This window comes from Hemiscyllium ocellatum, chromosome 10, assembly GCF_020745735.1.
Source record: "Hemiscyllium ocellatum isolate sHemOce1 chromosome 10, sHemOce1.pat.X.cur, whole genome shotgun sequence".
NCBI lineage: Eukaryota > Metazoa > Chordata > Chondrichthyes > Orectolobiformes > Hemiscylliidae > Hemiscyllium > Hemiscyllium ocellatum.
In genome coordinates this window covers 65458031-65471168 of record NC_083410.1, presented here as the reverse complement: position 1 = coordinate 65471168, position 13138 = coordinate 65458031, and the positions used below count along the sequence as shown (strand labels likewise).

The 13138-nt window shown below is 42.8% G+C and overlaps 1 protein-coding gene across 1 annotated transcript in view; it reads left to right on the top strand.

Moving 5' to 3' along the window:
* The first annotated feature begins 3656 nt into the window (after positions 1-3656).
* LOC132819788 (protein transport protein Sec23B) overlaps positions 3657-13138 on the top strand; it is a 65505-nt gene continuing 56023 nt past the window's right edge. The window contains exons 1-2 of the mRNA XM_060831559.1: positions 3657-3771; positions 12735-12967. Of these exons, the coding sequence (XP_060687542.1) occupies positions 12747-12967 (221 nt within the window). The 5' untranslated portion in view covers positions 3657-3771; positions 12735-12746. The remainder of the gene's footprint in view (positions 3772-12734; positions 12968-13138) is intronic.

Here is a 13138-nt window from a genome sequence, read left to right as displayed (position 1 = left end):
GCATTCCACACAGCCACCACTCTCTGGGTGAAGAAGTTTCTCCTCATCTCTGTCCTAAATGGCCTACGCCGTATTTTTAAGCTGTGTCGTCTGGTTCAGGTGAGAGGGGAAAGATATAAAAGAGACCTAAGGGGCAACTTTTTCACGCAGAGGATTAGATTAGACTTACAGTGTAGAAACAGGCCCTTCGGCCCAACAAGTCCACACCGACCTGCCGAAGTGCAACCCACCCATGCCCCTACATTTACCCCTTACCTAACACTACAGGCAATTTAGCATAGCCAATTCACCTGACCCGCACATCTTTGGACTGTGGGAGGAAACCGGAGCACCCGGAGGAAACCCACGCAGACACGGGGAGAACGTGCAAACTCCACACAGTCAGTCGCCTGAGTTGGGAATTGAACCTGGGTCTCGGGCGCCATGAGGCAGCAGTGCTACGTGGTACGTATATGGAATGAGCTGCTAGAGGATGTGGTGGAGGCTGGTACAATTGCAACATTTAAGAGGCATTTGGATGGGTATATGATTAGGAAGGGTTTGGACTGATATGAGCCAGGTGCTGGCAAGTGGGACTGGATTGGGTTGTGATATCTGGTTGGACCGAAGGTTCTGTTTCCATGCTGTACATCTCTATGACTGTATAAGTGAGGGGTGAACATTTATATGGTGCAGAAGTGGTGAACTTTGTCAACGCTGTGGGCAATTGTGAAGCATAAGTAATGGGGGAGGGAGTGTAAGCATTGTCAGATGCAGGGTAGAATCAAAGATGCCCTACAATTTGGACACAGGCCATTTAGCCCATCCAGTCCACACCAACCCTCCGAACAGCATCCCATCCAGACACATTCCACTTCCCTAGCCCTATAAGTTTAGGTTTCCCATTGCAATCCGCGTAAGACACAAGTATAGTCATCCACCTAACCTGCATATCTTTGGACTGTCAGAGGAAACTGGAGCACCAGGAGGAAACCCACACAGACACGGGGAGAATGTGCAAACTCCACACAGTCACCTGAGGCTGGAATCAAACCTAGGTCCCTAGTGTTGTGAGGCAGCAGTGCCAACCCACTGAGTCAACATGCCACCCCAGATCAAGATTGCAAGAGTATTGTAAGACAAAATAGTAACAGACTTAAAAAAAACACACAACTTACCATTGTCGAATTGAAGAATCACGACTATGCAGGAATTCATCTTTTTCATAATTGTCTATGGCACATTTGCAGGCTAGGTTTGTTTTTTTGAATTGGTGTGAGCACTGAGAGAGGTACAGGGGTCTTGTGAACTGTCAGAGGTGCAGTAGGTTGAGCACAGCATGGGTGGACATTTTCAAGCCATTTGGGGACTGAGACTTTGTTAGACCTCCCATACACAGTTCCCTTTATCAATCACCAAACTATACCTGGAATTAACAAAGGGTGGGGTAAATATCTGAGTATGTGTAGGGTATCGAGCCTGAGTTCTTCATTGTGTGGGCTCATCTGGAATATCTTTATGTAATTCTTCTCTTTGGAAATGTAGATTTTCTCAGTAAATGCTCCATAGTTACATCAACCTTTTTTTATATTTAGAAAAACTAGATCTATGTTAGATCTAACTGAGTCTATTTCTTTTCATCATTTATATAAATGATTTAGATGTGAGCATAAGAGGTATAGTTAATAAGTTTGCAGATGACACCAAAATTGGTATAGTGGACAGCGAAGAAGGTTACCTCAGGTTACAATGGGATCTTGATCAGAGGACCAATGGGCTGAGAAGTGGCATTTGGAGTTTAATTCTGATAAATATGAACTGCTGCACAAGTAGTTAGGTTAGTGAAGAAGGCATTCGGTATGCTTTCCTTTATTGGTCAGAGTATTGAGTACAGGAGTTGGGAGCTCATATTGTAGCTGTACAGGACATTGGTTAGGCCACTGTTGGAATATTGCATGCAATTCTGGTCTCCTTCCTATTGCAAAGATGTTGTGAAACATGAAATGGTTCATAAAAGATTTATAAGGATGTTGCCAGGGTTGGAGAATTGGAGTTATAGGGAGAGGGTGAACAGGCTGGGGCTGTTTTCCCTGGAGCATCAGAGGCTAAAGGCTGACCTTATAGAGGGATACAAAATCATGAGGGGCTTGGGTAGGACAAATAGACAGTCCTTTCTCTGGGGTAGGGGAGTCCAGAACTAGAGAGCATAGGCTTAGGGGGAAAATATAGAAGAGACCTAAGGGGCAACTTTTTCACAGAGGGTAGTACATGTATGGAATGAGCTGCCAGAGAACGTCATGGAGGCTAGTACAATTGCAACATTTAAAAGGCATCTGGATGGGTATATAAATAGGAAGGGTTTATGAGGAATATGGGCCGGGTGTTGACAGACGAGACTAGATTGAGTTGGGATATCTGGTCAGCACTGACAGGTTGGGCAGAAGGGTCTGTTTCTGTGCTATACATCTCTATGACTCTATATCATTAAGCATGTTGTATCTTGGAGCAAAACTCAGGGAATGGTGCATCTTGTCCTTTCCTGTGATGGAAACTGTATTTTGAAGATGCTGGAAAGAAGTTGTGGTGATTTATTGCTGTGTATTCTCTGGGTGGTAGATACTGCAGTAATAGTGTACTGCTGAAGTCAGTAGAGACTTAAATCTAGTTAAATTGCCAATCAGACTGCTTTGTCCTGGATAACATTGAGTTGTTTTGAGTGTGATTGCAGTTGCACCATCAAGGCAAGTAAAGAATATTCCATCATCCCCTGACTTTTGGTGAACATGCTTTTGAGAAAAGCTGAAGTGTATCATTTGTTGCAAAACACTTTCTGTTCTGAAGCTCCACTTTCTCTTCGCAGATGCCTGAACTGTTTAGTATTTCCTCCATATTGTTATTTCACTAATACCATCTGCACCCCTCACCCAAATCTTCTGACCATTTATGTGGTCATTCCTATTGGTTACTTGTTAATAGTTACCAGGATATTGATGTTCAGGTGATAATTGTGTCATGAGGCCTTATGGTCACTCACTACACCTGCACTTGAACTATCTTCAGAAGCCTCTGCAGATCAGATAGCAGGACCAAGTGACTTTCTTGAGGTGCTCATCTGAAGTGACATACCAAACAGCGCCACAGCACTAACATTGTGGCAAGTAAGTTGAGCTATCATGTAGCCAGAATGCCTATTACTTGCTTCCCAACATGATTATTCTGTGTAAGCTTTAGTCTGTTTCTTCTGGTGGTGACATCATGTGATACAATGACACACAGGTTTCACTTAGAAATTTGGATATCGACCCCAAAACCTAGGAGCTCACCCTGAATCATTGCATGTTATGGGAGAACCAAATACCAACGGGTATGGCCTACTTCGAAAGCTCCATCTTATCCATTTAAGGATGGCAACAAATGCTGACTATAGTCAGTGATATTCTGTGAAGTAATTTCTAGCCAGCGGCTTGCCCAACACTATGGTATCTGTTCTTGCGGCAGAAGGGTGAGCGCAGGTCCACCTTAGCACCACCTTCATCCCTATCAGCACCTTCAAAACCCTCTTAGCATAAACGTCATCTCAACCCTGACCTCCTGGACCGGTAGTGGCATCACTTGCAGGTGCATGCTGAGCTGTACTTCCTGTCGTTGACGTCAAGAAAGGAAATGACGCACAAGCTGGGGAGCCGGATCCGGCTGAAGGGGGACGTGTTGTGAGGATCGACAGCCGGAGGTGTAGAAGCGGCTGTTCTCAGGGCTGCCCGCGGTCTAGGTGGTCTCAGCTTCCCGTGACCGGTTAGTACCCTGTGTGGCTGGCCATCAGCACGCATTGTGCTCTGCTGATTAACGCTGTGTAAATCTCTGGCTGATGTGTAACTGTGAGGGGAATTGCTCCTGTTGGTGGTAGATGTCACTGGTTTGGTTCATTGACAGCTTTTTAATCAGCATCTGGTTACAAAGAGGGAGCTAGAACTGAGTGATGGTGAGAAAACCGGTTGGATTGGAATTGATCTTTGGCAGAAGGTCGGGCTTTTTAGAATCGTAGAGACTGGTACACAACGGAAACGTCTCCTCGCTCTAAGTCGTCTATGCCGACCATTTATCCGAAATAAATCTAGTCCCGTTTGCCAATATTTGGCCCATATTCCTCTTAAACCCTTCCTATTCGTGTACCCATCCAGATGCCTTTTTTAATGTTGTAATTGAACCAGCTTTCACTACTTCCTTTACCGTTCCATACATACACTACTCTCTGTATGAAATCCATTTTTAAAACTTCCCCTTCTCACCTTCAACTTATGCCTTCTAGTTCTTGCTTGATTATTTCCGATATGGACATTCTTAAGATCATAAGATTGCTGATGGACCTCAAATATGAACTTGTCTTGTTTCTAAGCTTTCTCTCCATACAAAACGCACTGTTTAATTTTGTTTCTCACAGCATTTTGTCTATGGTTGAGATGAAGGGCTTATGCTCGAAACGTCGAATTCTCTATTCCTGAGATGCTGCCTAACCTGCTGTGCTTTGACCAGCAACACATTTGCAGTTATAGTTGAGAGTCAACAATTAGCAACAATCATTTCTATACATTCATAAACTTTGTAAAATATTTCAGGATCATTCACAGAGGTGAATATCATTTCATTAAGGATGTTGTATCTTGGAACAAAACTCAGGGAATGGTGCATCTTGTCCTTTCCTGTGATGGAAACAGAATTTTGAAGATGCTGGCAAAGAAGCTGTGGTAACTTGTTGCTGTGTATCCTCTGGATAGTAGATACTGCAGTAATAGTGTACTGCTGCTGAAGTCAGTAGAAATGTAAATCTGGTTAAATTGCCAGTCAGCCTGCTTTGTCCTGGATAATGTTGAGTTGTTTGAGTATGACTGCAGTTGCACCATCCAGGCAAGTCAATAATTTTCTGTCAGTCATAGAAGATGTCATACTGGACTTGGCTGATGAGTCCTCTAGATCTGATGGCCTGAATTCTATGATCTTAAAAGAAGTAGATGTGTTGGTTGTATTCTTGAAAATCTCCTGCAATTATAATAACTCCATCAAGAGAAAAGTACAAAGCAAGAAACTATATGCCAGTTAGTCTTACGTCTGTTGGAAAAATGTGAATCTTCATCATTAAAGAAGTCACAGCAAGAAATTTATAAAACTAAAATACAATCAAGTTGAATCAACATGGATTCAGGAGAAAGAAACTGTTTGAAAAATAAGAATTCTTTTGAGTACTTAATATGCAGGATGGGCAGAAGGGAATCTGAAGATGTAGTGTAATATATTTGCTGGAGTCATTCAGTAAGTGTCACAACTCATAATAATGAAAAGAGAGTACTGCGGATGCTGAAAATCTGAAATAGAAGGGAGAAAATGTTGGAGAAAAGTAGCAGGTCTGGCTTCAGCTCTCGAGAAGCACAATTCACATTTAGAGTTCAGTATGATTTTTCTTCAAAACAATTCACAAAACTTTAGCATGTGTGTACACCAAGGATGGTGAGGAAGATTAATGGACTGTTGACATTTGTGGCAAGGGAGTAGAATTAGGGTGGCCCGGTGGCACAGTGGTTAGCACTGCTGCCTCACAGCGCCAGGGACCTGGGTTCAATTCCCACCTCAGGCGACTGTGTGGAGTTTGCATGTTCTCCCCGTGTCTGCGTGGGTTTCCTCCGGGTGCTCTGGTTTCCTCTCACAGTCCAAAGATGTGCGGGTCAGGTGAATTGGCCATGCTAAATTGCCCGTAATGTTAGGTAAGGGGTACATATAGGGGTATGGGTGGGTTGCGCTTCGGCGGGTCGGTGTGGACTTGTTGGGCCGAAGGGCCTGTTTCCACACTGTAAGTAATCTAATCTAATCTAATATAAAAGTAGGGATATTTTGATACAATTGTGTATGGCATTGTTGAGACCATATTGTATGCATTTTTTCTGTCTTCGTTTCTTTATTTAAGGAAGGATATCCTTGAATTTGAAGCCATACAGAAGATTCACTAAGTTGATTCATGGTATGAATGGGTTTTGCCTTAAATTGGGTATATAATCTTTGGAGGTGTGAAGAAATGATAGGTGATCTTATAAGATTCAGAGAGGGCTTAAGAAAGTAGGTGTTAGGTGGATGTTTCCCTTCATGGGAAAATCTACAATAAATCTAAAATAAGTGCCCTCCCATTTAAGACACAGGCGAGGGATTTCTGATGAGTGTGATCAATTTTTGGAATTCTGTACCCAGGAACATAGAGGTTGGCTTATTAGAATATATTTAAATTGGAGACAAATTTTGTTGAGTCCAGGATCATGGAGACTGTCAATAAAATGAAGTTAAAACTACCAGCAGCAATTATCGTCTCAAATATTGGGGCAGATTCAAGGGACCAAATTGCCTACTCCTCATATTTCTTAGGTTCTTATTGTACAGTATCCTTGTATCTTTTGAACAAACCACCATATGAGGATCAAGCTTTTGTTCAACCTAGAATATCTACTTGAGTAGTCCAGTAATCAATTATGTGGCCATCCTACCTTGGTTAAACTTGGTACTATGAATGTCTCTGTGCTTTATATGTTTCCTTTTTTCATAAGTGTCTGACATTTTGTGTTGCCACAGAATATTCATGACTTTTCTGAGGCAACCTTAATGGAATCAGTTTAATTTTCTGATGTGGGAACTAATGTGTATAGTTAAGGATGCATATCATATTTCTGGGCTTTCTGTTTTGTTGCCAATTTAACATCTCTGTCATCCCATGAGCTCCCATGGAACATTTCAAAAGGGTTCAAAACTTTTAAAAAATCTGATTCATTTCAGTGTTTTAGTTAGCTATCTGCTACATGGAAGGTATGCCATTAGCTGATATTGGATTACACCTTAGATGTCCACAATTCATTTATAGATATTTTCTGATCTGCTTGTTCACAGATGTTATTACACACCTCTGGGTCAAATGGGATTTGAACTTCTGTCTTTGCTCAGAGGTATGGACACTGCCATTATGCCACAGGAGCCCCACATGACTCGTTTATAAGCATGTTTAATTTGGCGAGGATGGAGTACTTCTAGATTAGATTAGATTCCCTACAGTGTGGAAACAGGCCAATTGGCCAAAGAAGTCCAAAGAGCAACCCACCCAGACCCATTCTTCTACACCTAACACTACGGGCAGTTTAGCATGGCCAATTTACCTAACCTGCACATCTTTTGGACTGTGGGAGCAGACCGGAGCACCTGGAGGAAACCCACGCAGACACGGGGAGAATGTGCAAACTCCACACAGGCAGTTGTCCAAGGTGGGAATTGAACCTGGGTCCCTGGCGCTGCTAACCATGAAGCACCGTGCTGCCCTTGTGTATATTTTTCAAAAGTGTTTGACAAAATAACGTGTATAGTACTTGCTAGTAAAATGTGGAATGATTAAAGGAAATTGTGATATGGAAACAAAATTGACAAGTACAGAAGCAAAGAGTAATAATTTATGGTTGTTTTTCAGATTAGAAGGACTCTGCCATGGAGTTCCCTAGTGAGAAAGAAAGACTCTAAGGGAAGGGTGCACCATCAGTGCCAACTAAGGAAGCTGAAGATATTATTAAATTGAAATGAAAAGATGAGTAACAGACCAAAAAGAAATAAGGAGAGAGAAATTACAATGTAATATCAAGCAAGTTAGAAATATAAAAACGGAACTTAAAAGTTTTTTCAAGCATTTGAAAAGCAAGAGGAAGTAAGGGGAATATTGGCTCCTTGGACAGGGAGAGGGACTGGGGTATTAATAATGGAAAAATGGAAATGGTATATGATTTTTGTCTGTCTTCAATATAGTATCCCCAAAATAAATCTGAATCAGAATGTGAAAAGGATTGAGCAACTTAATTACAGTACTATCATTGGGGAAAGGGTATTAAGAAAACTCTTACAAAATTTCCCGGGTTTCCTGGTCCTGATAGAATTCATCCGAGGGTGATGTGGCTGCTGAGAGTGGAGATGTAATACTTTTAATTTTCCAGAATTCACTAGATACTGGAAATTTCCCATCAGACTGAAAAATAGCTCATGTAACTCCACTTTTTAAAATTGCAGTGCGACAGAAAACAGGAAGCTACAGGCCAGGTAACCAAATATCTATCAGAGGAAAAATGTTTGAAGCGATTAAGAATGTTATATGGCAAGGCACTTTGAAAATCGTATTGTACACAAGCAGAGTGAAAATGATTTTGTGAAAGAGAAGTAGAGGAGTCAGGGGATATACTCCACTGTACTTGTGAAGCTATTTACAAGGTGCCCATCAAAGATTACGAAGCAAAACAAAAGCTCCTTTTTATAAGAATGGCCATCCTTTTGCCCTAGATGGAGGATTGGTTGGCCAATAAGAAGCAGAGAATGGACATAAATGAGAAACTTTTAGGTTGGCAGGATGCAGTGAGTGATGTGCCATGGGCATCAGTGATGGGATCTCAATTATTTATAATGTATATAGATGATTTGGATGTAGAGACCAAAGATATGATTTCTAACTTTCCTGATGATACAAGAATTGGCAGTTATGAAAAGGACATTAGTACAACAAAGAGACCTTGGAGTGCAGGTTCATAGCTCCTTGAAAGTGGAATCGCAGGTAGATAGGATAGTGAAGAAGGCGTTTGGTATGCTTTCCTTTATTGGTCAGAGTGTTGAGTACAGGAGTTGGGAGGTCATGTTGTGGCTGGTTGCAGGACGTTGGTTAGGTCACTGTTGGAATATTGTGTGCAATTCTGGTCTCCTTCCTTTCAGAAAGCTGTTGTGAAACTTATTAGCCATTAGTAAGATTAGCCATGATCCTATTAAATGGTGGAACAAGCAAGAGGGGCAAATGGCCTACCCTTGCTCTTAATTCATTTACTCCTATGAGTTGACTGAGGGGCAGTGCTGTTTTTGATTTAAATGACCTAACATGAGCAAATGGAGCCTATTTCAAACTTAATATAAGGGTCAAATAGTGGTAAACAATAAGTAGATCAAAGCAGATTCAGGATGACATAGTCTACTGGAATAGGCCATGGTGGAGAAGTAGGAAATTATAAATTTTGGTACAAAGAATTGAGGTGAGGCAGCACAATTTTATAGGAAGTGCAGTGACAAATCATTGGCTGTTAAGGGCAAATTGTAGTTTTGATAGAGCAATGGAGTTTAAAAGCAAGGACATTGTACTAACCCATTATAAAATACTGATTAGATCACAACTGAAGTATCATGCAAGAAACTGTTTTGAAAGATGTTAAGTCCTTAAATAAAAGGGGAAAATTGATTTGTCGGTATGGTCATGTAGTTGAGGGATTTCAGTTATTGGAGAGAATGGAGACACTGGCGCTGTTCTCCTTTCAGTGGAGAATGTGAAAAGGAACTTTGGTAGAAATGTTAAAAATCTTGAGTAATTTTGATAGGGAAGTTGCAGGTGGTGATGTTCTAATGTATCTGCTACATTTCCCCTTTGGAATGATAGAAATCGCAAGTTTGGAAAGTGCTTTCTAAGAAGCCTTGATAAGTTGTTCCAATGTGATCTCAGTGCACATTGCTGTCATGGGGCCACGGGGTTAATGATGGAGGGGGGTGAATGTTGATGATGCTACATGGTTTGACAATGAAATAGATGAATTTGTCTTGGTTGGTGTTAAGCTGCTTGAATGATTTTGGATTGCATCCATCCAAGCAAATAATATTCCATTGAACTCCTAACTTGTATCTTGTAAATGGCATGCAGGCTTTGAGAAGTCAGGAGGTGTGTTTATTTCATCAGAATTCCTGAACTCTGACTTGCTGTTATAACTGTAGTTCACTCTCTGGATATTGATAGTTGGAATTCAGTGAAAGTATTGTCTTTGAATATCAAGGGGTGATGATTCAATTTATTACTGTTGTAAATGGTCATTACCTGCGTCTTAACAACTGGGAAAAAGTGAGGACTGCAGATGCTGGAGATCAGTGTGGCGCTGGAAAAGCACAACAGGTCACGCAGCATCTGAGGAGGAGAGTCAACATTTAAGCTTAAGCCCTTCCATGAATGTTACTTGCTACTATTTCAAGCCAGGATGTCATCCAGGTCTTGCTGCATTTGGATTCAGATTGTTTCAGCAACTGAGAGGGTTGCAAATCATGCTGACATTGTACAACAATTAATAAATAGCTCTATCTTTTAAAGGGCGAGCTCATTAATGGAGCAGTTATAGAGCTTTTGGACTGTGACCATAATATATTGGAGCAGAGCCAGACCATTCAGTTCTGCGATTTGATCATGGCTAATATGTTTCTCAACCCTATTTTTGTTTCATTCCTTTTTGGGATGTGAACGTCTCTGGCTGGCCAGCATTTATTGCCCGTTCCTGGTTGCCCTTGTAGGTTGACCCACTGGGAATTCCAGTATTGTGACCTAGCAACAGTAAAGACTCGGTGAATATGGTTCCAGATCAGGCTGGTAAGTGACTTGAAGGGGAGCTTGCAGGTGATGATGTTCTCATGCATCTGCTATCCTTGTCCTTCTACATGGAGATGGTCATGCGTTTGGAAGGTGCCGTCTAAGGATCTTTGGTGAATTTCTTTAGTGCATCTTGTAGATAGTACACACTGCTACTGAGCATTGCTGGTGGAGAGGGTGGATGTAGTGCCAGTCAAGTGGGAGGCTTTGTCCCAGATAGTGTCAAGCTTCATGAGTGTTGTTGGTGCTGCACCCATCCAGGCAAGTGAGGAGTATTTCATTACATTCCTGACTTGTGTCTTGTAGATGATGGACAGGAAGTGAGTTACTCGCTGCAGTATTCCTAGCCTCAGACCTGCTCTTGTAGCTACTGTGTTTATGTGGTGAGTCCAGTAGGAGAAAGTGAGGACTGCACATGCTGTAGATCAGACTCAAGAGTGTGGTGCTGGAAAAGCACAATAGGTCAGACAGCATCCGAGGAGGAGGAGAATCAACGTTTTGGGCATTAGCCCTTCATCAGGAATGAGGTTTGTGGGCCAGGGAGGCTAAGAGATAAATGGGAGGGGGTAGGGCTAGAGGTTAGGTAGCTGGGAATGTGATAGGTGCGAGGGAAAAGAGGATAGGGTGGAGGGGATAGGTGGGAAGAAAGATAGATAGGTCAAGAGGCCGGTGCCGCATTGGAGGCTTGCAACTGGGACAATGTAAGAGGAGGGGAAATGAGAAAACTGGTGAAATCCACATTGATCCCATGTGGTTGTAGGGTCCCAAGGCGGAAGATGAGGCGTTCTTCCTCCAGGCATCAGGTGGTTAGGGATTGGCGATGGAGGAGGCCCAGGATCTACATGTCCTTGGTGGAGTGGGAAGGGGAGTTAATTTGATCAGCCATAGAGCAGTAGGGTTGGAAGGTGCAGGTGTCCCGGAGATGTTTCCTAAAGTGCTCTGCTAGGAGGCGCCCAGTCTCCCCAATGTAGAGGAGACCGCATCGGGAGCAACGGATACAATAAATGATATTAGTGGATGTGCAGGTAAAACTTTGGATGTGGAAGGCTCCTTTAGGGCCTTGGATAGAGGTGAGGGAGGAGGTGTGGGCACAGGTTTTACAGTTCCTGCGATGGCAGGGGAAGGTTGTAGGGATGCATGGTCACGGTAGTCACGGAGGGAATGGTTTTTGCGGAAGGCGGAAAGGGGTGGGGAGGGAAATATATCCCTGGTGATGGGGTCTTTTTGGAGGTGGCGGAAATGTCAGCGGATGATTTGGTTTATGCGAAGGGTGGAAGGTGAGCACCAGGGGCGTTCTGTCCTTGTTATGGTTGGAGGAGTGGGGTCTGAGGGTGGAGGTGCGGGATATGGACGAGATGTGTTGGAGGGCATCTTTCACCATTTGGGAAGGGAAATTGCGGTCTCAAAAGAAGAAGGCCATCGCCCCCTAGCAGAGCGCTTTAGGGAACATCTCAGAGACACCCGCACCAATCAACCACACCGCCCTGTGGCCCAACATTTCAACTCCCCCTCCCACTCTGCCGAGGACATGGAGGTCCTGGGCCTCCTTCACCGCCACTCCCTCACCACCAGACGCCTGGAGGAAGAACGCCTCATCTTCCGCCTCAGAACACTTCAACCCCAGGGCATCAATGTGGACTTCAACAGTTTCCTCATTTTCCCCTTCCCCACCTCACCTTAGTTCCAAACTTCCAGCTCAGTACTGTCCCCATGACTTGTTCGGACCTGTCCTACCTGCCTATCTCCTTTTCCACCTATCCACTCCACCCTGTCCTCCTGGACCTATCACCTTCATCCCCTCACCCATTGTACTCCATGCTACTTTCTCCCCACCCCCACCCTCCTCTAGCTCATCTCTCCACGCTTCAGGCTCTCTGCCTTTATTCCTGATGAAGGGCTTTTGCCCGAAACGTCGATTTCGCTGCTCCGTGGATGCTGCCTGAACTGCTGTGCTCTTCCAGCACCACTAATCCAGAATCTGGTTTCCAGCAACTGCAGTCATTGTTATATCTTTAAATACAGTGTTTTAGTAAAAATCTCCCTGTATGTATTCAATCTACATAGGAGAGTGATTTTTAAAAAAAATACATAATTGCAATTGTCATACCTGAATTTTGCTCTCTCCATATTTTTAATGCTTATGTGGTGCATTCAGAGCAAATATCTTTAAATATTACCTGAAAAGGCTGCACAGTATGAAGAAAAGGTATGGGAAATACTAGCTGAATTAGTTATTTGGAGATTATGTTGGCTGAATGGCTACGTCCTATGCTGTATCATTTTTGTGATTCTGTGATTTTGTTTTTTTTTGTAGAAAACAGCAGTCATGGCAACATACCAGGAATTCATTCAACAAAATGAAGAACGTGACGGTGTTCGGTTCAGCTGGAATGTGTGGCCATCCAGTCGACTTGAGGCTACGCGCATGGTGGTTCCTTTGGCTTGTCTCTTTACACCTTTAAAAGAACGTCCAGATCTGCCGCCAATACAATATGAACCCGTGCTGTGCAGCAGGGCTACCTGTAGGGCTGTCCTCAATCCACTGTGGTACAGTATCTGGAATCTCATTATTGATATATTTGTTTTAAAAGATAAGAATTGTCTTATTTTAAAATTCTTTTAGTTATTTATACATTTGTATATTGCAAGCAATAAACCAATAGAAATGAAATTAGAATTGATTAGTGTTTTGCTGTGGACCTCATTCTAAGATAGGTT